General features: G+C 41.8%; 2 protein-coding genes across 15 annotated transcripts in view; one reads left to right on the forward strand and one right to left on the reverse strand.

Annotated features, from left to right (window-relative positions):
* The first annotated feature begins 1192 nt into the window (after nt 1-1192).
* On the forward strand, nt 1193-15293 carry EBAG9 (estrogen receptor binding site associated antigen 9). 10 transcript variants are annotated; one of them, XM_081116368.1, is made up of 8 exons: nt 1231-1463; nt 2584-2668; nt 5072-5169; nt 8064-8142; nt 8908-9066; nt 10724-10831; nt 11919-12010; nt 14782-15293. In XM_081116368.1, the coding sequence occupies exons 3-8, from the start codon at nt 5087-5089 to the stop codon at nt 14900-14902; spliced, it is 642 nt and encodes a 213-aa protein (XP_080972494.1). In that variant the 5' UTR covers nt 1231-1463; nt 2584-2668; nt 5072-5086; the 3' UTR covers nt 14903-15293. The 10 variants fall into 10 exon arrangements, with proteins under 10 accessions (XP_080972491.1, XP_080972494.1, XP_080972498.1 ...); XM_081116372.1 differs by lacking the exon at nt 1231-1463 and adding an exon at nt 1676-1992 and having other exon boundaries at nt 2584-3827; XM_081116367.1 differs by lacking the exon at nt 1231-1463 and adding an exon at nt 1676-1992.
* Nucleotides 15294-24741: 9448 nt separating this feature from the next.
* SYBU (syntabulin) overlaps nt 24742-27573 on the reverse strand; it is a 58156-nt gene continuing 55324 nt past the window's right edge. For all 5 annotated transcript variants that reach the window (XM_081117367.1, XM_081117366.1, XM_081117369.1 and 2 more), the window contains one exon: nt 24742-26571. In XM_081117367.1, the coding sequence (XP_080973493.1) occupies nt 25467-26571 (1105 nt within the window). In that variant the 3' untranslated portion in view covers nt 24742-25466. The remainder of the gene's footprint in view (nt 26572-27573) is intronic.

Below are 27573 nucleotides of genomic sequence, written 5' to 3' on the forward strand. Positions count from 1 at the left end.
ATATACTTTTTCTTTTGTTTCACTTGGAAATGGCACGTTTTAAAAAATATATATCTTTATTGAATTCAGAGAGAGGAAGGCAGAGAGAGAGGGAGAAGCATCAGTGATGCCAGAGGGTCCCTGACGCGCTGCCTCCCGCACGCCCCCCACTGGGGTCCCGCCCACAGCCCCGCACGTGCCGCGGGGAGCGGAGCCCGCAGCCCCCGGGCCTGGGCCCACGCTCCGCCCACGAGCCACGCCCGCCGGGCTGTCGTGGCCGTGGAACTGCTACGGAAACGGAAGTTTCTATTTGAAATAAAGTTACACAGAATCATCTCAGCCCAAGAGCCATAAACATCCCTTTCTTCTCCTGGGAATAAACAGGTGGCGTGTCGACAGAGAGGCGGGGTCCCGGGCATTCCGCGGCCGGGCGGGCGCGGGGGCAGGACCCGGGCGCGGGGGCAGGACCCGGGCAGCGGGACGCCCAGGAAGGGGCAGAAACAGCGGAGCGGCCGGGGACGGTCTGCGGGGGCCGCGTTCAGCCTCTGACACGTCAGCTCCTATCCTTTCCCACCGGGCGCTTTGCCAGACGGTGGGGCGGGTCGTTCCCTGAGGGCCCCTTACCCGCGATGACAAAGAACCCTCGCCTTTGAACAGCGCGCCGGATAAAAAGCCACAAAACCAGGCTTCCAAGGGAGACACAAAGAACGGACACCCTGGCTTGGGAGAATGGCTGGCCCAGGCTGCGTGCGAGGGAAACGCCGCTTTTTCACTTCCAGTTAAAGGCAACTCAGTCAAAAGCTTCCTGGAGGAGTCCGAGTCCGAGGCGAAGCCGCACTGCGCACCCCTCGGCGGCGGGACGACGGGGACCTGGCCCCCGGCGCCCAAATGCCCCCGGAGCGCCGCTCCGTCTTTGTTTGCGGTCTAAACGCTGCTTCCCCTCCGTCCCAGCGCGGTAGCGGGTGGGACAGTGAGGGGCACGGTCCGAGCGGAGGCGCGCTGGGGAAGGCAGGGCCCCAGGGCGCAAACCCGGCGGCCCGGCGACCGTCCCCGAGACCCTCCGTGTGAACTGGCCTCGGCCGCTGCCGGGCCGGCCGCCGCTCGCTCGCCCCGCCCCCCGGCGCTCATTGGCTATCAGCCCCGACGCCCGGCCCGCAGCCTCTCGCCTATTGGTCCCAACAGGACCTGGGGCGGGGTGCGGAAGTGTGGGCCCGGAGAAAATGCAGAGCCGCCTTGGAGGAGGGCGACGGGGGAGGAGCCCGGGGAGGGTTTCCCGAGGAGGCGGAGGCGGCCATGGCAGCGGCGCGGCGGCAACGGCGCCTGCGACGGAGCGCGCGCCCGGCTTTGAATGAGCGGGGCTGGGACTGAACCCCGCGGCGCGCGAGCTCGAAGAAGCGACCGGCCACGCGCGTGCGCGCGCCTTGCGTGCGCGGCCCGCGGCTGCTCGGAGCCTCCGCCGGGCGGGCGGGGAGGGGGAGGGGCAGGTGAGTGTGTGCGGCTCGCGCGCGCCCGCGAGGGGCTTCCCTTCCCCACCCCCATCGCCACCGGGGCCTCGGGGTGTCCTCGGCCCCCCTCTGGTCAGCCCTCCTCTTCGCTCCGCACTCCCCTCCCTGCCGCCTCCCTTTTCGCCTCTCCCGCAGGTCCCCCCCCCCCCCCCCCGCGGCACGGCCAACTGCCATTCTGCGGGACTGTTTCCGGGTCAGGATGACCCGAGGGTTGCGGGACCGGCGATCGCGAGTGGGCCCCAGGCGTGCGGCCCGCACCATGCCGCCCTGGCGGGTTGGAGATCGGCCGAGACCCCCGAGGCCCTCTACCTGCCCCCCGCAGGGGAATTGGCCCGTCCTGTCCGCCCGCCCTTACTCCTGGCCTCCCGGGGCCGGTTTTTCCGAAATCCGGATCCCAGCCCACCTGGCCCCCACTCTTAGCAGTTGAGGGCGGCCCACAGGGCGCTGCGCGCATGGCGTCGGGTTGTGTAACCCGAGGGCGCCCCTGTCCTCCTCATCTGTACAGTGGGTATGATCTTGTTTTTATCGGGCAGTTCGAGGTGGGTAATCTGAAGCCCTAAAGCATTTGAGCAGTGGAACTCCTCGCCCCTGCGCCACGCGGGCCTTCCTCCGCCTCTGTGGCAGCCGCGGTGCCCGCGTCGAGGCCCCGCTCGGAGCGGCCGGGCGGGTCGGTGCGGGGCTGGAGCCCGCTCGCGGCCCGCTGCCCCCTCCCGTGCCTCCCGCGCTGCCCGACTTTGGTTTTTGACATTTAAGTGCGTCCCCGTGACTTTTATGTTTGGAACCTTGTGATATTTCTTAAACCTACTTAAGAGAGTTGCAAACTTCGTTGAAGATGTTGTGTACTGTCTTGGATCGCACGGTTCTGCAAGTGTGGGTATTAAGAAAATTCGAAATGTATAGTTTTAGAAATACAGCGATTGGTGACTTGTTTGCTCCAGCGTGTACCAGCATAGACTATGGTGGCTTGACTTGTTCAACAAATTGTGATACGGCGACTACTCAAAGGGTCTTGCCAGCAGCTTACATGGAATGACAGGGAGGACAGATAATTTAATCTTTCAATTTCTGATGCAGAATTCTTTTTTTTTTTTAATTGCAGGTGAGTCTTTTTCCCTTGACGTAGCTGACGCGTCTGTCGTTCCTTTTGATTTCCTAGACGTTTCATTTCTACAAAAGCCCTGAGGGTTGGTTGCTTGTGGTTCTGAAACTTATTCTGCTTTATCTCAAGTTTTTCTAGTAATTTTTAATGACATCTTAATTTTAAAATTAGATGATATTAGCATTTCTTAGTTCTAGATAATACTTTGAAGCAACCAAAGTGCAAGTTGGCGTAAGATGCATGCTTATCAAGTTGGTGACCCAAAGGCCATTCCAAAAATCAAACTGAGGCAGTGAGTATAAAATTACAGGTTTCCCAAATGGAATTTGGTGTGGGGAGAGCTTTGGGTTCAGTCTCTTTAAATTCTGGGTGAGTGGATCTGAGCTTCACTGTCATCCTCATTTGTTCTTAAGATTCCAGTGAGGTGATAGAACATACATTGTCTAGAACAGTAATTTTCAACTGGTGTGCTGCAAGAATTTTTAAAATGTGGACTGCCTGACTATTTAGTCAGGGGCACTGACCTCTTTTCCCTTAGATTGTCAAATAGAAAAAATGACAGTAGCCAACACCACAATAGCTACCTGGTGTGAGTAAATCAAAATTACACCTATTTTTTTTTCTTTTGTCACACTGGCAAAAATATTTTTTGGTGTGCTGCAGAATTTTAGTAATTAGTGAATGTGTGCCATGAGATAAAAAGGGTTGACAACCGCTGGTCTAGAACTATGTCTTGAACATAGTGAATGCTCAAGGAATGTTAATTGTCTTCCATTCAACAAATATCTGAATCACCTACTATATGCTTGGCATTGGCTAAGACCTAAAATGTTAAACTGAGCGAGATTGGTGAGGGCTCTGCCTCCCTCTCATGCATTGTCACGAGCAGTGAGCATAGAGTTTCTCAGTACTGGTCAGTAGTGTTTCCTGTCATCCTTGGTGGAATCTGTTACACAGTAGGTGCTAAATATATATTTTCATTGAATTGAATTGAGTTGAGTTGAGTTGAGTTGAGTTGAGTTGAGTTGAGTTGAGTTGAATTGGAGCATTAAGTAAATATGAGTCCCAAAGAATATTCCTGTCTGCAAATCAGTGTACCGTGGTACCTTGGTTTTCAAATGTACTCCGTTCCGGAAGACCGTTCCAAGTTCTGAAATGATCGAAAACCAGGGGATCAACAGCTGACAGCTAGGCCCCAGGATCTTGCCCTCAGCGGATGCCACGTGGCATGTTCGACTTCCAAGGCATGTTCAGAAACTCTTTACTTCTGGGGTTACAGCATTCGTAAACTGAAATGTTTGACAACTGAGACGTTCAAAAACCGAGGTACCACTGTAATTGATAAAATCAAGTGTTGCTTGATTGTTAACTTGATTGCATTCTCCCCACTTCAGTACAACTGGTTGGAAAATTTATCTTGGAAATTATAATATCATCACCTATTATTGTATTACTGTGGATATCTCCCTTGGTGACCATTAATAATTGCAGATAATTTCAGTGCTCCTATGCTGGGTGCATATTTATGATTATTATAGCCTTCTCTTGGATTGACTGCTTTATAATTATGTAATATCCTTATTTGTCTTTTTATACATTTTTTGTTTTAAAGTCTATTTTATATAATATGAGTATTGCTATACCATCTTTTTATTTTCCAGTGGAATATCTTTTTCCATTCCTTCACTTTCATTCTGTATGTGTTTTTATATTTGAAGTTAGTCTCTTGTAAGCAGCATATAGATGGGTCATGTTTTTAATCCATTCAGCCACTGTAAATCTTTATTGGAACATTTAATCCATTTACATTTAAAGTGATTATTGATAAGTATGTACTTACTGCTATTCTGTTAATTGTTTTTTTGTTTTGGTAGTTTTCTGTTCTTCTTTTGATCTCTTCCCTGTGGCTTGCTAATTTTCTTTAGTGTTTTTTGGGGTGACACCCTGTTTTTTCTGCTTGATCCCATTGTTGAGGAGGTAAAAGGCTTAGGGCAATGTACCTGGGAACAGCTATGGTGATCTTGCTTGTAATCCAAAGCCCAGGAATAGAGCTCCCACCCACCCTATGGAAGTGCAGGGAAACTTAAACAATGGTGCTTATTGGCTACTCTTGACCATAAGAGTTACTGCAGCTCCTGAGGGCTCCCATGTCTTCCCAGCCCTATTTGGTCTCTTTCTTATTGTTCAGAAGCTGTTCATTCAGCCCTCAGTTGTAGAGGAATCATTGTTGTCTATATATGTATATATTTGAGTTTGCTCATGGGCAGGGGTGGAGTGAGTTCAGTGTCCTCCACCACCACCATCCTAGACCTCCCATGATTTACATATTAATTTTAAATTTACTGTGCTATATTTATGGTTTATAAAGAAAAGTTAAAAATATGCCTGGTTTTCACAGCTTATAATAGGACTTTTAAGCTTTACTTCAGAACAGGAATATAGCTTATGAAATCAACTTAATGCATTTATTTTTGTGCCTTTTCCACAGGTTTTGATTCCCATCATGGCTATCACACAGTTTCGGTTATTTAAAGTTTGTACCTGTTTAGCAACATTATTCTCATTCCTAAAAAGATTAATATGCAGGTAAACAAATTTTTTGTTCAAATTGATGTTTATCTTCTTTCTGATTGCATACTTTCATAACTATAAAACAGCAGGACAGATTATATTTAAACTAAATATCTTGATTATAGTATTTTTTCACTAATCTCTGTTATTTCTAAAATATTTTTCCTCCACTTCAGATCTTTTTTTCTTTCTAATTCTTGCATACGCCATTAAAATAACATTCCTAATACTATAGAATATCAGAAATAAGCATAACAATTTTCATTATTAAAATTATCAGAGGGTTTTATGTATACAAATTGTTTCATTATCATAATGTCTTAAGATGGTTAAGTGGAATTAGGCATAGGTATTTCTATAAATAATATAGAAATAGTGTCCAAAATGTACAGGTAGCCTAGGGCAGATAAGTCATTCTGCTTCAGTAAGTCATCCAGAGACTGGAATTCTCTTTTCACACTTTTGTACCCTAGAACTATAGTTTCTAAACTGTGTGCTAAGGCACTTCAGAGCTTCACATTAAGCTCATAGGAGTGCCAAAGGATATTTTCAGCAAAACACGATGAATGTAATAGTCAATATCTTTTAAACTCTGCACAAACTACTGGCTCAAGGTAGCTCATGTTTGCAACGTTAGATCTTGTAGCATTACTTTTGATGATATTCTTGAATGTTTGAGATAAGCTTTTGTTTACTTGTATTTTTGGTGACTTATCCTTGCAAAGCTAGGATTTTAGGTTGTAATTGAAAGCAAGTACTGAACCAAAATTAATGTAGAACAGAAAATAATTCCAAGGCTTGGAAAGTTGTACAATGTCCAACAGGCATGCATATTCCATTAGTAAGTAACTGGTTAAGAATGAAATAAAAAAAATTTTTTCTTTAAATTGATATGTATTATTTTTTCAAATGGCTACTAAGCAGTTAGGACATATATAAGTGGCAAATTGTGTGGACCTACCTATATAATCAGTGGAACTGTTGGGTATTTCTTTTGGCCTAAGGGTACTGTAAAAAAGTACTGGCACATTAAGAGTAGAGTAAAAGAGGAATTGGAGGGCAATCAGCTCTCTTTTTTAATGGACATGACTTAAAAGTTGCACAGAGCAATTCTGTTCTCAGTGTACTGTCCAGAGCTTTATATATGGCCACCTAGCTGCAAGGGACCTTGGGAATGCATTCTCTAGCAAAATGGCCATTTTATAGCTACTAAAACTCTGGGTTAAAGTGTCATTGAATTTATTGTTAGAATTAGAGTGGTCTGGGATTAAAAAAGAAAAAAGTCTAAGATTTGGCAATGGAAATGAATGGAGATGATTGCTAGAGGACAGGTCAAGCAAGAAATGGGAAATTTAGGTGATTGTTGAAATCACCTGGGAAGAGGACAGGATTTGGGAAGTAGGAAAAAGTACTCAAAATCATTGATAGCATGAGGACAATGGCCAGGTAAAGCAGATTAGAATGGATATTAATTGCCAGAAGGCCAGAGTTTAAAAGAAGTAATTGTGTTAATGGTAGTGAAGATTATAGTGTTTTTCTTTTTGAATCTGTATTTTCTAAAACTTGTATTGAATATAGATTACTTTTAGTATAAAAAATTGCATTTGATTAAAAAATATTAAGGACATTTTTGTTGTCACAAATTTCTGTTGTCAATGTAAATATATTTAGGATTGATTATATGTTCAGTTTTTAAGAAAATGAACCCCTTTCTAGAATAAGCTTTTCTTAAGTGTCAGAAGGAACCTAGATTATGTGCTCTAAAATACCAGGTTTACATCATACATTTAGTAGTAGACTATTATTTTTCTCTTTATCCTTTAGCAATTAGATCTAAGTAGATGCCTTCTAGATTATTTGAAATGAAGTGACTAATCATTTATAATAGCTGCCTTTTTATTCTTTCTATTTAAAAAAAATATTTTTTTTGTTAATATATCTTTATTGATTTCAGAGAAAGGAAAGGAGAAGGAGAGAGAGAGATAGAAACATCAATGATGAGAGAGTCATTGATCCTCTGCCTCCTGCACGCCCCTGACTGGGGATCGAGCCCACAACCCCAGCATGTGCCCTGACCAGGAATTGAACCCTGATCGCCTGGATCCTAGGTCGACGCTCAACCACTGAGCCATGCCCAGCCGGGAATAGCTACCTTTTTTAAAATGTCTTGTTATATGGCAGGTACTGTCTAGTGTCTAGCTGCGTTAGATATTATCACTTAATTAAATCCTCACAACAATCCTACAAAAGTAGGTTTGAATACCGACATTTTACAGATGAGGATATTGAAGCTGAGAGGTTAGGTAATTTCAATTAGACTCATAATAGAAATAACATTGAAAATCATGGTTTACACAGGTTCCATAGCCCATGATTTTAACATCTGAGTTATAATACCTATCTTATTTAATAAAGTGCTTTTCCTACTAATCCTTAAAATTTATCAATTACAGTTTAGTTCAACCCAGTGATTTTTAAACTTTTTATTGGTTTAATAGGTAATCTTACCAAGAAACCAAATATGTAAAACAAAAGCCAAGCCACCCTGGTTAAAACAGCATAAGTGTCCCAGAGCTTCACCTACAGAACTCACAGTAATCTAAGTAGCATGGTTTGAAACACACTGCATTTTTTTGTTTTTGGCCTTATAGTCCTCCTGAGTTTGTGTATAGTTATTAGTCCTAAGCCAAAAAGCAGTTGTGTTGTATGGCCCAAGATTTTAAAAACATTTGTAAGATACCTGAAGCATGCTTTTCGTTTATATTTTAATGAGCAACAGTTAATTATTAATAATAAATAATTCTAAAATTGAAAAAGATCTTTTATAAGCCTTAAGTTACTGTCCATGGTGCTTTTACCTATATTTGTTTTGGTAGTTTTTGAAATAAATTATTTCATTTTTGTTTTAGATCTGGCAGAGGACGGAAGTTAAGTGGAGACCAAATAACTTTGCCAACTACAGTTGATTATTCGTCAGTTCCAAAACAGGTAATTTTTTTTTAAGGCTGAAAAATGTTACAGAACCGTATTTTTCAGACTGGATTGCAGATCATTTAGTATGTCATGAAATTAACTTGGAAGTCATGGTCTTGATTTTTGTTACATATTTTGATTCTAAAATCTTACTTCGCTCTTTATTTTATTTTCTATTGTTTTGCTGGGATTTTCTGGGTTTTTTTCTTATGGGTTTCAAGAGTGTTTGCTATTTGTTGGAGTGTTTTTATAATAGTTATTTTAAAGTCTTAGATAATTCCAGCATTTATATCACCTTGAGGTTTGGTGTCTGCTGATTGACTTTTTCCATGTGAGTTGAGATTTCTTGATTCTTTGTGTGCTGAATAATTTTGGGTTATTTCATGGACATTTTGAATATTTTTGAGACTCTTATCTTACTTAAATCCTATCAAGAATGTTGATATTTTTTATTTTATCGGGAAATCAACCAGGTTAGGCGTAGGTTGCAAGTTCCTCCTTTTGTGGACTGTAGTTAGTTCAATTTTCAAAGCATTTGCTTTTGGGTTTTTTTTGTTTTTTGTTTTTTAATGGATATAACAGAATGTCTAACTCAGAGTAAAAGTATTTTTTAAAACTTTTGATGTAGTTTTGGTATGTGAAATAAAACTTATATTTCTCTATTGGTCAAAAAAGTTTGAAACCTCATGTTTTAGAAGGCCCATTGTTCTAATAAACAGCGAATGAGATGCTAATTAGGTTCTCCCTATCTGGCTGACAATATTGATCAATTAAATTTAGACAGATGTTGAAGAGTGGACTTCCTGGGATGAAGATGCGCCCACAAGTGTAAAGATTGAAGGAGGGAATGGGAATGTGGCAACACAGCAAAATGCTTTGGAACAACTGGAACCTGACTATTTTAAGGACATGACACCAACTATAAGGAAAACTCAGAAAGTATGTTCAAGATTTGTGCTTTTAGCAATTAAACTATGAAACTGCTTTTCAGGTTCCTATAGTTAAAATTAGACAGTATAATTAGTATTGTTAGAAAGACTATTTATAATTATTAAATTGTGTGTCTGCCATGTTAAAGATGAGTTTATATATTCAAGTGACCTAGACAGAGATCTAGTAATTTGTACCCCTTTTAAAATTATATCTAAACATTTATTGAAATTCTTCTGTATATCAGAGCCTAGATTCCAGTCCCTGCTGTGGAGACTAAGCTGAAAAAGATACAGTTCTGACCTTAAAAGAGTTCAGAGTTTAGTGATGTGTGCTAGGTGCTTTCCGTTGTTTGTAACCATTATAAAACTGCAAGGCTCTGAGAACTCGGAGTAATTGTAGTTGGTCTGTGTTAGTCATCCGTACTTTATTTAAAACTTTTTGAGTTGAATATGAATGATCACTTAAAGATACAGAGAATTATTGGAAAGAGAACAATGGCTGAGTATTTTTCTTTTCTTTTTTTAAGCAATAGTACATATACTTAAAAAAAAAATTTTAAATCATAGAATACAGGAGAGCTTACAATGAAAAGCCACAGACTTCTGCCCTGTTACTCTTCATAGGTAGTTCTACTTCTCAGAAGCAGCCGCTGATAATTTTTTCTCTTTGGGCTTCTAGCAATAATATATATATTGCTCTGTCTTGATTTACCATTCACAGACATTGTCCGTTGACTTCATACTATGGTAAATGAGGGTTTATTTCACACTACCCTTACCCTTCTTCCCCTCTTCCAAATTTTATAATTTGTTATTCCAGCCTACCTCACCAGTCACTCTGTTATTTAAAAAAGCACACCACACACTTAAAGTTTCATTTCTTGTTCGATCAAGCATAGAAAATACTTTTTTAAAATACAGTGCTTTATATAAAATGAGGATCTTATTTATTCCATACTTCTCAAACTGGGTTTTCACCCTCTTCTACCTTTCATCCAGTTCCAGCTGTATGTTTATGTTTATATTTTCAAGGCTGGTAACACTTATATTCTGTAATCATAATTGTTTTTGTTGAGTTGTCCAAATGCCTCAGTGCTGAAAACCATTAAGTTGTGTAGCTTTTAAGAATTTTAAGTGAGTTTCTTAGTATTTTGGGAGTATATTGTTGCTCTTAATAGTAACCTAGTATGTTACTATAGTACCTTAATGAATTAATTAGAATGAAATGCTTTTAAGTTACAAAGCTAATACTACTGGCTTGAAAGAGTTAATGTATTCCTAGATATCCACATGCATAGAGAGCTAGTTATACTTTTGATAAAGCATAATTTTTGTTCTTATTGAATACCATGACCAAAAGTACCTAATTACATTTTCGGGGTCTGGGGTCTAGGAAGGGAAAAAGGAATGAGGAAGGGGAAACTATTATTATTTTTTTAAGAGAAATACAGTATTTCTAGTATGTAACTGATTTGTATGACAATTGCCTAGGAATTTTGGTACTTTTTATACACTATTTAAAAAATTATTTAAAATTGTACATTTTAAAAGAAAGGTAAAACATTTTAAATAATTATAAAATGCTTTGGTCAGTTAATTATTTTGTCTTTTTATATAGTGATGTATAAAATATTCCTGTAATTCTATTTCAATTAATCTTGCAGATCATTATTAAGAAGAGAGAACCATTAAATTTTGGCATCCCAGATGGTAGCACAGGTTTTTCTAGTAGATTAGCAGCTACACAAGATATGCCTTTTATTCATCAATCAGTAAGTATATTAATGGTGTCTAAGCAAGGGTTGTTTTGATTCTGTTTTCTTAAAAGATCAAAATGAATTGCACATAGTATTTGTATTTCTATTACTTTGAAACAGGTTTAGCAGACTGAGAGAGGTTAATCTGGAGTTTTACTATTCTTGTCCTTTGAGATTGTAAATTACATCAGATATGAGCATCAGAGTCCCATTGTACACATGAAAGAGACAAAATGTTATTTAAAAATATGACCTTTAAAGAGATTACTAGTAAAATTTAACCATAATAGCAGGTTATTTTTAAGTGAGTTGTGAATTGTTTCCCTAGTAGATTTTATTTACCTTTAAAGTGACTTTAAACGTGTTTGACTTAAATGCAACAAAAGTAGTGAGAACAGTATATAATTGTGGTTCTCAACTTTGGAAACCTATCAGAATCACCTTTGAACTTTTTAAAAACTCCCAGATCCAGACCTAAACAACAACAAACATTTTTCTTCTCTTGTAGTTTATATGGGTCAGGCATCCAGGGGAGACTAAACTGGGTGATTCTAGCTCAGAGTTTCTAATGAGTTTCCAGACAGGTCATTAGCTAGGACTGTAGTCACCCGAAGGTTCAACTGGAATTGGAGGATCCATTTCAAAGGTGTTTCACTTACATGCCTGGAAAATTAATGCTGGTTGGTTGCACAAAGCCTTAGTTCCTTGCTGCTGACTTTCCCAGAACAAGTGATCCCCAAGAAAAAGAGAGCATGCAGGGATGAAGCCACAATGCCTGTTTATGACTTAACTTTATAAGTGACACATTGTCACCTCCACATTATTTTATTCATTGGAAGCTAGTCACTAAATCTAGCCCACGTGTAAGGGGAGTAGAATAAAGATCCACCTCTTGAAAAAAGGTGTACCAAAGAATTTGCAGGCAAACCAGGGCCAAATCATTTGGGCCTTGTGTAGAAGGACATGGTGACATGGAATGGACCTGGAGCAGGCACAAGGAAATGACAGGGTCTGGGTTATGTTTTAAAAGGTGCTCTTCTTGACTGCTGGGGAGGAAAGAATGGCTCTTGACTCTTGCAATTTTGTTTTGTTTTTATTGTAGCCTGAATTAGGTGATTTGGACACCTGGCAGGAAAACACCAATGCCTGGGAAGAAGGAGACGACGCAGCCTGGCAAGCAGAAGAAGTTCTGAGGTATCTGAATAATGATTACGTTGCTACCTGAATAGAAGGGCTAGGTTTGTTCATGGTACACTTGCGGTCAAGAAAGCTTATTCTGCCAAGTGTTACATTTGTCTTCATTCCCATCTGAACCTTAGATAATATGGGATACTTTTGTTGTATTTCAGACCACATATGCTATTTTATATAACCTCACAGAAATCAAGAATTGAAAGTATTATATAAGCAAAAGAATAATTTTTATTAATGGCAAATGAGATCTTTTACATATATACACCATATTGCACTATATACTTTATATTTATATTTCATTCCCTGTAAAATGTACTTATCTCTTGAAATATCCTACTATGAAATGTGAGTCACCACTACATATTCCTCTAGGTCAGAAATTATACCTTTATTTTTGTTTCCCCATCATCTAGCATAGTGCCTAGCCCCTCAAATTTGAAGTAAAATAACATATCATTCTACAGTTGTATATGTATCTTAATTGAAGCACTCGGAAGCCCTATGAGATAGATAACATAAGTCAGATATAGCCCATTCTACAGAAAAGAAAATATACTGGAGGTTTTCAAGTTTATTTTTGTTGGTTGGTACATTCTTTTTTTTTTTTTTTTTTTTGTGAGCAATAAACTTAATTCTTGCTACTGCTGGATGAGGTCAAAGAGTAAAAAGAAAATTTACCTTAAGAGAGTTTGCGACTCATCATTGATGAAAACTCAGATATTTAAATGTGTCTAAGTTACTTTTGCATTTTGAAAGATGATATAATAAAATACAGCTGTATAAGTTTTTATTTTAAAAGATTGTTTTTATAATAGGGATAGAAAATGAATTACCCTTTATCTGACTATTTTAACAAAACAACTGATTTCATTTTTGTATTTTTCATTCCTGCCTTTATCAATAAATTTCTATTGCCTCGAACAACCAGCAGAGGGTGCCGTTAAGTAACTGAGAGCCCTAACTGACTTTCTTTTTTGGTCTTGTCCTTGTTTTCAGCATTTTTTTTCCCCACAGTAAGGGTTCCATTTTAAAAGTCAGTAATGTTGAGAGTTCTAAATATCTAGTTCCTGTTTCATCATTATCCAGTATTAAGGAAATATTTCCAAAATTCTAAATGGCAGCATTTATATTGTATGGGTCATCAAAAAAGATAAACCATCTATTTTTTAGTCTTTTTTGGGGGGGCTAAATCATAGATACTGAATTCTGAGTATTTTATATCAGGGATTCTAGTAAACACAGGATAAAGGAAAGGGCTGTCCATTTGAATCCAGCAATCTTAGTGACAGCACTGGAGAGCATATGAGTTCACAAGTATCTGAACATTTACTGTACAAAACCTTCTCTTTCCTACCCTGTCATCTTATACCCTGAACGAAATAAGACCGAAAAACCCAAACAGTGTTTTACATGCTACGACAGCTTGAGAGGAGCCTTAGTCAGTAAAAGACATGCTTCAGGCTGCAAAGTTGCGTAAGTAGAAGCACAGAGACAGGGAGCCTCCGTCTGTTGTTACTGCCCCCGAAGGAGCACTGAGAACTTTACAAGTATGTCCGTGCTCCACACCCTCTCACTCAGCCTGTCTCCTGCTGCCACGTTAAACTCCCACCACTGCTGTGATCAGCCTCGTTCAGGAAGAACACTTGGGTACTTCAGAAGTTCCCGGCGTGTATCAACAGGGAATACGTGTTTTGTCTGCAGTGATCCTTAAGTTTCATCTTGTACTAGAAACATTAATTGTTGATGTTTATATTTCAGCTACTGATCAGGTCAAAGCCTGATTATCTTACTTGTTTGTAACCTAAACAGCCTTTTATCATTCTTTTCCTATGGGCATTTTGATGTTTTTAGTGCAAATTATCACCTTTGTTTGAAGTGGGAAGAGCTAGTGAAAACTAGATTTTTAAAAACTATTCTTTTGAAACTATAGTTAATTGATGGTGATGGTCAAAATGTTGCCTAAAGCAAGTCTCTACTTTCTTGAATTTTGATCATTTATAACTCTTATTACTCCCAGTTATACGTATGATTGAGATTTGTGTACATGTTTCACTCACTGTAGTCAGCCTGCTGTCCCATACATAGGTAATCCACACTAGACTTTTCTGCATATAACCTGGCGTGGCCTATGGGGGCCCAGCTGTGACCTACAGCTTTCTTCCTCATACCCTTAACCTTCAGATGTAGGACCAGCTTCTGTTCCTGTCCTGTGGCCTGTTGCATCACCCACTCTACTCTCACGATGTGTAATAAGTAAATGCCCTCCATTCTGCCCCTTAGTTAGTAGAGCTGATCAAATGCTAACCCGTCAGTTGAAATCTGGCTTCTAGTTGGAAGGCATATCTGTGTTCTTGACACCCTTCACTGACTGGTTTTTAATTATTTTAATAACAAGAGACTGAATCCTCAATATCAGGCTTTTCTGAGTGGTATGAAAAAAAAAAGATGTGGCCCAATGGAAGGTCCACTGGAAGCTGTGTTTTGGTGGAAATGCTCTGAGGCAGGGCCAGGAGGTGTGGCTCCCTACTGCCCTGTACTTAGTCTTAGCCTTTGCCCCCTTTCACTTGTTTGTAAAATGTAAATAACACCACTTTTAATTTGTAAGTCGTGTTCTGTGGGTTAAAAGAAGTTCTGTTTTTGAATATCTTTGAGGTTCTCCAAGCAGTGAAAAGAGCTGCTGGTAAAAGGCACTGTTTCTTCCTGGAACGTATGTGCCATTTTCCCTGCATGGTGTTTCCTGAAAGCCGGAATAAGAATCTGTTTCCTTCCAGGCAGCAGAAGATAGCAGACAGAGAAAAGAGAGCCGCAGAGCAGCAAAGAAAGAAGATGGAGAAGGAGGCGCAGCGGCTCATGAAAAAGGAGCCCAACAAAATCGGCGTGAAGCTGTCCTAGCGGCGTCCCGCAGGTGCCGCGCCAGCGGGGTGCAGGCGCCCAGGCGGCTCTGCACGGGCCTGAGGATGTTCAGGGCACAGACGCGCCCTTGACTTCCACGCCTCACCATGCCGTGCAGGACACCGGGATCCTGTGGAGCACCTGGCTCTTGTGACTGAGACTCAGAAGAACAAAAAGGATTGTGAGACAATGTTTTTGTCAACGCACTCCATCATAGGGCAGTTGTTTGCTGTAGGGAAACTATTTCAAATGGAATTTACCAGTACCTCTTCAAGCTAGTGTTTCTAGCGGAATAAATGGGTGTAAATAATTTTATGGTGGGAAAGAACTCTACTGTCTATAATCCTCTCCTTCATTGTGCATAATGATAAAATAAATAATTTTAAGTATTCCCTTGTTTCCATGATTACCCGACCTAAATCAGACGAACTTGCAGGGCTTTAACTTTTGTATTTCTGTTGTCAGAAGCTGGTGTTGGCATACATTTCCTCTAATTTGAACTGGTCTTGTTTATATTCAATACAACATTAAAGAATTCAATGATTTCAGTTTTTAAGAAAATGACATTAAATGCAATAATTTTATTTATCATAAAGATTTTTGTACATCATTGTTTTCTTTTAGATGGTGTTATAATGTTATAAATATTTATAATTTATATTGCATGTATAAGCATATTGAAAATCAGGTAAAATGGCAAATTTGTTTTACATTATTATAACTTGTGAGTTTTAAAAACTAGTATCAGTAGGTTTTCCCTTTTGTTGTAGATTTTTAAGATGTTTGGTCTCTTTAAGCACTGTAGTTCCTCCTTCCCAAAAGCCATTAATTTACAAATGCAGAAAGCCTTCAGTTCTAATATTTTAAAGCTTTTAGATTTCTGTATCAGTTTTATATATCTGGCATAATGCAGGTTGCCTGTGTTGTTGGCTAAGATAACATTGACTTATTAAATTATAAACCAAGATAGGAATAACAATGATTTTATTTTTGGGTGTTGACTAGCTCCAAAATAGTTTTAAGGAAAGTAAGATACATACTATGTTCACAGGGAAAAGTGTAGATTTAGTATTTTAAAATCCCATTAATTTTTTATCCACAATTAAAATGCATCCAGCCTGATTTCTAGGGCTTTTAGAATTTTTAAAGGTTTATACTTTGTTAAAAGTTGTTGCCCAAAATTAACATTTTGTGTGTTTTTTAAATGTCATACTCTACAGGCCAAATACTGCTAATATATTGAATTAAAGTGATATTTCATAATAAAATGACAAACTATATAATGAGGGGCTCCCTAAGTCCTTAGACAAATCTTCCGGAGTAAATGCGATTGTGAAATCAGGCGAAATTTAACTTTGGTAAAGAGCTTTTTATAGTCCCAGACCACATTTTCAGATACCATGTTTATTAGGTTTTGCCAATAAACTCCCAATTAAAGAGAATTAGACTCAAAATTTTAATAATATGTAAATGTACATTCTCTTCCCTCATTTGTGTTTGTTTATTTTTAGTTAAGGGAATGCTACATGATTTTCTAAATTTGGGGTTCATGAAGGATATACCTCCCCATTAGCACAATACACTTTACTGCTTTTCCCTCATAGTTGACAAGTATTGAAGTCTGCTTTTGTCATTTTTATCTATGTGAGATTTTGGGTTTTATTTAGAAATAAAGACTGTTTAGGAATTATAGTTTGATTAATTAGGAAGAAAGATTTTTCTTGTGAAAAGAATAAATAACAGTTCTGGACTTTTTTTTTTTCTCACCTCTGTTGGTATGTGAACTAAATTCCTGTATTAAACTGGGTATATTGTCCCAAAAGAAATCATGGATCTAAAAACATATACACATTTCATGGTAGCAAACTGGCTCTTTAACTTCTAAATTTATGGTTTCTGTTTTTGTTGATTTTCATAAAGAATTATCAGTTATAGAAGCTTATTAGTACTAGTGAAAAAGAAATACAAACAGGCATAGATAGGATAAGTGAAGTGCTACCCATCGTCTGGATTGTGCATTTCATGTACTGAGATAAGTAATCAAAGGTGTGTAAACTTATTTTACGTTTTTTATATATTCATTCATGGTTTCCAGCTATTTTCTCTTACTAAGCTTTAGCTAGGGCTATCTACCAATTGACTCTTGGCTCTTTGTAAGTAACATACTTAATTCAGTGGACATTTTAGAACTGACAGTTAAGATTCAACATCTGGATTCCTCAGTTTTGACATGCAGTCACCTCTGGCCAGGGCAGTGACTGTTCCTGGATGAAGATTGGTGGTTGGGAGGGAGGGGGTAGCTCTAGAAACTGGCACCTGGATGGAGCTTCCAAACACCACTCACTCCATGAGCTACCACTATAGTGTAAATCTAACCGACTCCGGTGTTACAAAAAGCCTAAATTTTGTCAATACTGATGTATTTACTGCAGGGTTGGTCTGAACCAGATACAGCTAACATACACATTTTCTTTAACCCTTAAGGATAACATACGACAACGGTTTTCATTCTTTAGCACCTTGTTCAAAGGAAATCTTTCATGAGATGTGTAAGCAAATGCCACCGTTACAAAGGTGAGTGGTTCTGGCTGAAGCCAGATTGGAGGGGGGGGGGCGGTTCTAGGGCCTATGAATTGTTCCAGAGGAGGGAGCTTCTCCCTCTCAGGTGGATTGGAGGGCTGCAGGAGATGGTGGGTCCATGAAGAGCTTATTTTAGTAGCTAACAACTTGTTTTTACCATTTACATAGATATTTTAAAACTTGAGTTGCGCTCTCCTAATATCAAAGAGAGGCTTTTTGTGTGTAATGTACCTCACCTTAATACAACCAAAGCTGTTCAAGGTTACAGCAACAGCTAATGACTCTTACATTCAACTGTTTGTTTTTAACTTTGCTTCCTCCCTTTTATCTTCAGTGTCCCTTAGTCATGGCCATTGGGCATGCTCAGTAACTAGAGTAAGATTGGAGAGTAAAGATGCTTTTTCATCAGCAGTCTCAGTCTTCAGGGCTGGGAAGAGACACTGTTCTAGGAACCCCTCTTACCACACCTCATACAACAGATTTCTACCCTTGCACAGCTGCTGCTGACACTGCTAATCCACAAGCAGGAGCTTTTACAGAGAAACTCAGTACAGTGTGCCAAACCGGAGATCACAGCCATGACAATTTATGCAGATACTTTGCCTATATATTGATCTGATCACACCCAATTTTGAGAGCATCTCAGAGTTCTCAGAGCTGTTGCAGAGATGGTATAGTATTAAATTCCCTGAGTTTGGGAGTTGTTTAAATGCAGATGATTTTAAGGATTAACTGACACTGTAAGTGGCACATATATAAGTGCTCAACAAATGGTAGTTGTTATGAGGTTCTGTACACTTCCTTATGAGATCCTATACACACTTTCCCAAATACTGGCGGTGCACTGATACAGCAGCCCCTTAATTTATATATGGAGAGTGGGAGACGTTGCAATATTAATTTTTACACATCCTTAAGTTGACCTGCAAGTTTAATAGGAGAACATTTATTATGTGCTCAGCACTGTCTGAAAGTCTAATTATATCAATGACTCCTTACAACCCAGTGAGGTAGACATTTTACATATAAGGAACCCAAAGCTCAGGGCAGCTGTGGGCTAGATTAATGGAAAGGAAAACAGGGTGTGCTAGTGGTCAGTCAGCATTCTAGGTGGGCTCTGACTTCAAAGACCTCTCTTCAACTGAAACTGAACCGCCAGAGTTAGCCTTCAGAATTTCCTCTTTAGCTTTGAAGAACTCTGTGAAGATGTTACAAACTACAGCAGATAATCCCCATTCGTGTTTTCTAAGATTTATTTAATGAATATGAAAGAAATTAGCTTGGCTTCTATTTTCATGTTATAACAACTGTATTTGAAGGTCAATGCCATGGAATTATGTATTTCCAGGTTACTTGGTCAGATAGTATAACCAAGGCAAAATGAGATGTGGTTTATATTCATACATTTGGACAGGTCAGTTAGTTCACATGATTGGGCCATTGTCTACTGAGGCCAAGGTCACAGGTTTCCTGTATGTGAAGACCAGTACCGTACCCAGAGACCTCCCTGGCACAGACTGTGTCCCTGACCTTATCCAGTTATCTTTTTAACACATGTCTTCAGGATCTGGTTCAGAGAGTGATTGGCACAGAAAAAAATCATCTTCGTGCATGGAAAATTCGAAGGATGTACTCTGAGTCGGTGGTATGTTGAGAGAAATTGTTATGGTTTCTTATTCTTAGGTCAGTTTTGGCTCATTATAAGACATTAACTTCTACCTATAATTGGTTTCGTTTGTTAATATATTCAAACCTTAATTTCTGTAGCACTGCAGTCTCCAAACCTGTTGACTACTGCTGAGTAAAATGAGTGTATACGTATATTGTGGAGGAAAATGACATCACCATTAGATATGTTGGCCCCTGAAATACATTTTTTTAATTGATTTTACAGACAGAGAGAAAAGAAGAGCGAGAGAGAGAAAGACTGATTTGTTGTCCCACTTATTTATGCATTCATTGGTTGCTTCTTGTACATGCCCTCACCCGAGATGGAACTCGCAACCTTGGCATATCTGGACGACGCTCTAACCAATTGAGCTACCTGAAAAAATTTTTTTTCTTTTTAAATTGGCTCAATATTTATTGTAGTGGTAAGTAAAGTAAGGTGTACAAGAATAGAGATATATTTCACTTGCCTCATTTAAGTTTAAAGTACACAAGTGCTTTTTATTCCTTTTGAAGCTCTGCAATGTGTTCAGCCTCATGATTACTGTCTGTCTTGGTTAGAAGGAGCCCTTGTGGAATCAGCTTGTACAGGGTGATCATGTTAAAAACTTTTTTCCATGTACTGCTTTCAGTGGGAGAGGTGAAAATTATTAAGACTGCTTTCGATATCCATTCTCTTTCTACAACAAACAGGCTAAAAATAATGTGCTGATTCAGAAGAATTAAAAGTCAGTTTAAAATGCCAGCACCTATTGTTTACTGTAGAAAGTGAGGCTGGCAAACTATTTCAGACACTGAGTTATTTGATTGCAAGGAAGGGAGGGAGGGTCTTACTGAACCATCAAATTAGAGGAATATTGCCATTGTTAATAGTTTTCATGTTCCAGTCCATTACAGTTCTAGTCTGGCAAACATGTAATTTTTCAAAGCTATTCAAATAGCTTTGATCAGAAATGACACATACAGGGAGGGAGAGTGAAAATAGCCCTGAAGGTGGGTCAGATAAGATCAGCATGGGGAGGAACTGCAGGGCCTCAGGTAGCAGAGCCATGGTGCGCCTATCACAGCACTCTCCAGGAGAGCCAGGCTGGGGGTTTTGCGTCATCACTTCACTTCACTGTAATCCCAGATGCTACAGGGAGTGAGAGATCCTCCTCCCAGTCAAACCAGGGAGAAAGGTCAGAATAAACATTCATTTGTTTAGGACAGTAGAGGGTTGAGACCTTACGATCTATTCCATCAATTTTCAACCTTTCCATCTCATGGCACATTAACTACTAAAACTCTGCAGCACACCAAAAAATATATTTCTTGCCAATCTGACCAAAAAGAAAGTATAATATTGATTCATTCACACTGGATGGCTACTGTGGTGGTGGCTATTTTTTTTTTTTTTTTTACAATCTAAGGGAAAAGAGGTCTGTGCCCTGACTAAATAGTCAGGTATTGCATGTTTTAAAAATTCTTGTGGCACACCCGCTGAAAATTGCTGATCTTTTCCAATGAACTAAGGTTACCACCCAGGAGATCTTACATGAACTGGCAAGGGTTTTTTGTGTGTTTTGGTGTGTTTTTTTAAAAATTGATTTTTAGAGAGAGAGGAAGGGAGAGAGACAGAGACAGAGACAGACAGAGACAGAGACATCGACGTGAGAGAGAAACATCAATTGCCTGACGGGGGATCAAACCTGCAACCTAGGTATGTGCCTTGACTGGGAATTGAACCCGAAATATTTTGGTGTATGGGGTGACACTCCAAGCAACTGAGCCACCTGGCCAGGGCTGAAGTGGCAGTTTTCAAAGAACTGGTTTTCAAGTTGTACTCAGAGGTGACCCTGTAACCACCACAGAGGATGAGAGGGAAGCACGGGTGGGGCCTGGTGCCCCTGTTCCAAAAACTCCACTTTTAAATGTTGAATACATTTTTTGAAACAGATACACCTTTTGCAAAACTTAAACACTACTGAAATATGCTACTTTTTAAATACAAACTTCTGAGTAGCATTTAAAACTTTTCTGAATTTTAAAGTTCTGTGGAATTATTGTTATAACCATTAGTTATTCCAACCATTGTGAGTGTGGCCGAATCAGGAGAGACAGCGCAGCATCTCTTCCAGTGCTTTAAAAATAATTACCTGATATAAATTTGTTCTATTCTCTTTGGACTTTCTGTTTTTCTTTGGAACAACTGGGAGTTTGTTGACATTCTTTCAAGCGTTCCTTGCCATACACTGCTGCGTTTCACTGCCTAGGTTACTGCTTCCTGGGGCACATGTTGCCTGGTAAGACTGGAAATAAGTAACTTTTGTAAAAGTGCTCACAGAGCCAAAATAGAAGTCAGGATCTACCCCAAGACTTTTAAAATGAGAAATCCTCAAAAGAAAAACACATCAGATCCAACCACTGCTTAGGGCGGGCCTATGATAAATGCAAATCACAGACTTCCTTTTTCTCCTGCCACAAATGTCAGAAACGCTTGGCATCTGAGCACGCTGCATTTTCCCCTCCCTTCTGTACAGCTCAACTTGGAAAGGCCAGCATATCCCTTTGGGAAAAACCTTTTCTTATAAATTGGAATGTTTGTCCACATAACTGTAGGAAATGTTGAACACTTGCTTTGATGGGAAGCGATTTGTCCGTTAGAGTGGATTTGTTCTTTTTTTCCATTTTCCTGCCTGTTTGTACATCACAGGCACCCAAATTACGGGAAACAACTTAGAGGAGTTTCTTTCTATGGGATCGGGTCATCCTGTCCACAAAAGCAGCCAACGCCTTGGGCTTCCGAAAGGCAAGCTATGTTCCATCTTGTATTTACTCCAAGGGACTCATTTGTGAGAGGCTGTTCTGAATAAAAGCAGTAATTTTCCACAGACTATACATACAGAAGCCTTGGAGAAGGGTAGGGCTGGGGGAGAAAAAGGAAAACTGCTGGGGGTGGGGGATGGGGAAGGAAAACAGAGTAGCTGCTGGGGGTGGGGGATGGGGAAGGAAAACAGAGTAGCTGCTCCAGGACCTCCTGTTTCACCTCGGCACAGATTTGTGTCATTGTGGATAGGACATGTAGTTAACTTATCTTTTGGTTTAAAGAAGGATACAGGTCATTAAGACAACAAAGCAATTTGCTATTTGTTGATCAGCATAAATATTTGTGGTTCGTGGAGAATTCTTCTTTACCAGGACCCATCTTTCCATCCATCTTGATTTGATAAAAACAACAACAACAACAACAAACAGTGCTGAATCTATGTGGTTATATTCATTTCTGCAGCAACAAGTGGAGACCAAAAACACCCTTAAAATTCTTCTGCAAGTGAAAATGCATCGATTTAGCAATGACTAAAAATAAACACAAGGAGGGACTGTAAGGAAGATAACTGCATCTAGGTATTGGTTTGGGCTGGACTTCAGGAAGGGACCTGAGTCAGCATGGCTCATTATTTTGGGACAGTTCCCGTTATTCACCTCCAAAAATAGTTTCCTTTCCATTTTGGCCAAATCCCTGTAGGGCTGTGTGCTAAGTGCCCACGTGTGTTCCGATGGAAGCAATGGCCTTTCAGAGGCGAACCACCTCCCCACACGTGCATCCTCGTGCCCGACATCCTATTCCCATCTTCTCCAGGGCTTCCCTCCTTCAGTTAACCCTCTCTTCCAGGTCATCAATTCCCCTCTCTAGGGCTGGATCACAAAGTGTATAAACGTGCTCCATCTCCTCTCGCTATTGAAAACTAAAACAAGCCCCTGTAATCCACATCCCCTTGTAACTACCACCCACTCCCCTACCCCCCTTCCCAGTAAAACTTAAAACAATTAGCTGCATGCATCAATTTCTACTTTCCCTCTTCTAGGCACTCTGACCCACTCCAATCTGGCTTCCATGCCCATTTCTCCAAAGAAATGATCTTAATAGTCACTAAGGTGTTGTGGTCAAAGCCAGTGGACATGTACCTGTTCTCATGTTACTCGGAATTCGCAACACAGTTGACCATTCCGCTCTTGAATCACTCTCCCTCTCGGGTTCATATGCCCCACTCATCTGGTTTACCTCCGCCCCCCGCGCGGCCTTCTACCCGGCTGTTTTGTTGGGTCTTCATCTTCTGTCTAAAGCTGGAGGTGCCCTGGACCCAGTCTTTGGCCTTCTTTCCTTCTTTCCACTCTTCCTGGGTGATTTCACCCATCCCGTGGTTTTCAATAGTATATAAATGCTGAAGAGCTCCAATTTTATAGCTCTAGCCCTGACAACTCCCATGATTTTCACATTCATACATACTTGACGTTTCCACATGGGTATTTAATTGACATCTCAAGTTTATTTTCCCAAACTTGTTTTTCTTGATCTCTTCCTGTTCTCAGTAAATGGCGCCATCGACACAGGTGCTCAAGCTAAAAGCCTGAGAATCGTCCTCAGTTTCTTCCTCTCTTCCTTAGACCCTACCTCACCCCCTCCCCACACCTAACCTATCAGCAACTCACAACAGTTCTATCTTCAAAGCCGTGTCTCCAGTTATTCAACTTAATCTCTGGATCTACTTCCACCCCCAAATTGTCATAATTACTCACCTGGGCTATTTACAATAGATCTCTAAGTGGCCTCCCTGCTTCTGTTGCTCCTACCTGCTCACAGTGCCTTTGTCTTCCACTCAAAGCAGCCAGAGAGGAGTGGGGTGAGGAGGGGGGACAGGAGGAGGGCAGGAGGAGGGAAGGAGGAGGGAGGAAGAGGGGGAGAGGAGAGGAGGGAGAAACCAGATTCTATCGTTGCCCTGTTTAAAGTCTGTTAATGTGTCTCATTGCACTGGGAATACACTCAAACCAGCCCTACCGTGACTGCCATGGCCCCGCAGGAACTAGCTTCTTGTCCTCTCTCCAAACCTCCCCTTCCCCTCACTCTGCTCAAGCCACACTGGTCTCCCTGATGCCCTAGGACATGTTGAGCCCTTTTCCGCCTCCTGGCCTTTGCATTTGTTCTTTCTGCAACATTTTACCCCCCCCCCCCTTTTTCAAGTGACCAGCTCTTTTTCATCCAGCGCTGTCACTTCCTTAGCGAGGTGTTCCTTCCCTTCACCTATTTCCTTGGCAGCACGTAGCCTATCCGCTATCTGCATGGTCTCGGTCATTTGTTGGCCTACTCTGTGTCTTTCACAGGGGAAGAAACCGTCTCCTCCACTACTGAAGACCAACCCAGTAAGGTGCCTAGCATGTGAGCACCCCGTGAGAACTGGTTGCATAAATTATTTCATTTAACAGCTATTCTTAGAACCCTTACTATGTGCCACATATTGTTCTAAGTTCTTGACCTCATCTGTGAACAAATGGGAACACAGATTCCTGCCCTCGGAGAGCTAATATTTTATAGTGGGGGGTGGGCAATAACCAAGACATAGCAGGTAAAAGTATAGTGTTACATTTAAATTCTGAATGAGAACCCAGGATATTCTCCAGGCCTTATCCCTTTGTGTGGTCAAGTGAAAAGGTATTTGCTTTGCAGACACTTGAAATCCCGGCTTCTAGAGATGAACTGTGACATTCGGAGCAATGACCTCTTCGAGGCTCAGCTCCCTCACCTGTAAAACAGAATCATACCCCGGCACAAGACTGGTGTGAGAGATAAAACATTTATTTAACTGGAACCACTAATCTTTACTGTCATCATGCCGAAGTGTGAGGATACAAACAATCTCCAATAAAACACTATATATAATAAGCAAAAAATAAGTTAATACATCGTAAACTTACAGTTTCACCAGCGAACAGGTTTAGGAACGAACGAGCCACTAGGCCTCGGAGCTACTGTTTAGTAGAAAACTGCAGACACTCAAACCTTATCAACCCCAATTAAGACACAAAAGGATCGGTCAAGACTCCTCTACACCAAGGACACAAATACACGTTCGTTTTTGGTTACAGTGCCCTGCTATGCACAAGCCCACCGGGAAGCTGGAACAATCACACACTGGGAAACGGCACAAAGCGCAGCAAGGAGGTAACAGGCCGGCCCGACAGAAGCCGTCTTGCAAAGTGCGAACTCTGCATTTTCTCTTCCTGAACCACCGGGGTAGGAACGGGGACCTCTGACGACACGCGGGGCCACGAGCATGCTTTCTACACCACACTGGTGGGGCTGGGACTCGAACCGAGGTCTCCATGCCTTCGAAGATAACCTCTGGTCCTCAACAGGGAACAGGCTTCCACTCAATATATAGTGCAAAATACCGAGGAGCAACACGACAGAACAGAGCCCGGCCTAGGTTGACCAGCTGTTTCTCCGCCTGGCACCACATCACATGGGACAGCTTGGCACATGGGGACAGACCACGTCTACCTAGGTCTTGACCTGAAAGGCCGAGCGGCGCAGCGAGTGCAGGGCAACCACACAGCAGCCCCGGAGCAAGGCCCCGATGTTGTACAGGGGATCCGTGCCCCCTCTCTGAGTACTGAACACCCACAGGACGGTGGGGACCACGGGCGCAGCCACGGCCACGAGATCCACCAGGAAGCTGCGGCTCCAGTGCTGCCTCCCGACGGCCCCCCACACCGGCGGGGCCGCGCCGTCCAGCCTTTCTTCTGCGGGGCCTGCGAAATCCAGCTCTCTCATGAAGCGGTTTGCAGGAGCCAGAGTTCCCACCGTGGCGCGTGGGGTCTCCACAGGAGACAAAAGGATGGCCGAGTTTGGATTCCTTGGAGTTAAGTCAACCACTAACGCAGAGGTGGACTCTGGGAAGCTTTCTGTCGAGCCAGCCACAGACTCGTCGGGGGATGCTGGGCTCCAGGGACCGGGGTCCTGGAGCTGGAGCACGTACTGAATGAGCTCAGAGATTGCGGGGCTGTAGGGAACCACGTCGGTCTGCACCGATCGCTCCACCGCCACCCGGGCCTCCTCCAGATCCAGCCCCGTGGGGAGGGTCTCCAGGGCCTCGGCCCCGGGGGTGAACTGCAGAAGCTCCAGGTCGCCAGCCTCTGTGGTGGTGGCGGTCCCCAGCTCATCCAGCAGATCTGTGCTGTCTGCGGGGCTATCCCCCACCAGCAGCTCGCTGTCGGCCCCTTCCTCGGAGCCCTGCTCTTCCAGAGACAGCCCATCTGCCGTCTTGCCAACAGGGGTCTCTCGGGGGAAGCTTTTCTTCGGGGAATCGCATGGGAAGTCCAGACCCAGGTCATCCCTCAGGGAGCCACTGTGCGCCATCTCCATGCTCTGAAGGAGGGACTCCAGCTTCTTGTTCTGAATGTTTATGTCCACGAAGTACTTCTGAATGCCTTTGTCTTTGTCGGCCAGGCTGCTCCTCATGGTCTCGATGACCTGTTTGAGCTGCTTAATCTCCTTCCTGGCTTCCTTGAGGGCCAGCTGGGCCTCCACGCGGTGGCACTCTTCTTCAATCCAGTCCTCTCGCATGCGGGCCAGCTGGGCCTTCAGCTCCACAATCTCCGTTTCCCTGCAGGGAGGAGAGGGGCAGAGGCTGAGAGAAATGCCCACTCGGAGCCAGGTGGCAAGCAATTCCCACACACAGCCAAGAGCCCAGCTCTTATACTTGAAACACAGGCATTAGCCCTAGATGACCCCACCCCAGTTGTAAAATAGCTAAAATAATCATAGTAACTAGAATCGGAATAAAAAATGCCACTGTTGTGGGGTTTTTTTCTTTCTTTTTTGAGCGTCACTACATGTCAGACATTGCATTAGTACTTTACAAAGATTGTACTTTAGTTAATACTTAATATTTGAAAATTTATTATTAGAACCCATTAGAGTCTCTTAGTTACCCTTTTATATACCTACACTTTGTGGGAGAAAAGTCCATCTCACTTTTAATCACCTATCAAAGACGGCAGAACTGTTCTGATCATATGCCGATGATAATTTTACAAAATTAAATCATCACATGCTACATGTTGCAAGGTCTTTGTGAAAAGCTGATTATTCTATCTCCTCTCAGGTAGGATGATACCAGCTCCATCCTACACTGAAGAGAATCTATCCTATTTTCTTAGATCCCTCACCAGATTGACTCTATTTCAAGATCTTTGGTGAAAAAGATCCTTGAATATAATTTCTTCATGTGTTCTCACATTCTCAGTGGATATGAAGACTGGGAAGTGAGGATCCTGAAGAGATGTCAGTGCTGCTGCTTTAAGTTTAGGCTTGAATGGTCTCCGGTTTCTCTGCCTTCATACCTCCCTCCCGTGACTGCTCAAAGCCTCCCATGGTTTCCTCAAATCACACTCCAAATGCTTCCAGAAAGCAGGGTGTGACTCATGGCAACCCTGCCCTGGGTTACCGTGGTCAGAGCTCTGCCCATCCATCCTACGACGTCCCAGGAGAAGACCATCAAGCGGAGAACGTGGCCTGCTCGCGGAGAACGTGGCCTGCTCGTGGAGAACGTGGCCTGCTCGCGGAGAACGTGGCCTGCTCGTGGAGAACGTGGCCCGCTCCAAGG

The sequence above is a fragment of the Miniopterus schreibersii genome (genome assembly GCF_964146895.1).
Source record: "Miniopterus schreibersii genome assembly, chromosome: 17".
Classification (NCBI taxonomy): Eukaryota; Metazoa; Chordata; class Mammalia; order Chiroptera; family Miniopteridae; genus Miniopterus; species Miniopterus schreibersii.

Coding starts and splice junctions, on each gene's coding strand:
- EBAG9 (XM_081116363.1), top strand. CDS start 1,937: ATGGCGTCGGGTTGTGTAACCCGAGGGCGCCCCTGTCCTCCTCATCTG. Junction 10,832..11,918: donor TGCCTTTTATTCATCAATCA/GTAAGTATATTA, acceptor TTTTTATTGTAG/CCTGAATTAGGTGATTTGGA. Junction 12,011..14,781: donor CAAGCAGAAGAAGTTCTGAG/GTATCTGAATAA, acceptor GTTTCCTTCCAG/GCAGCAGAAGATAGCAGACA.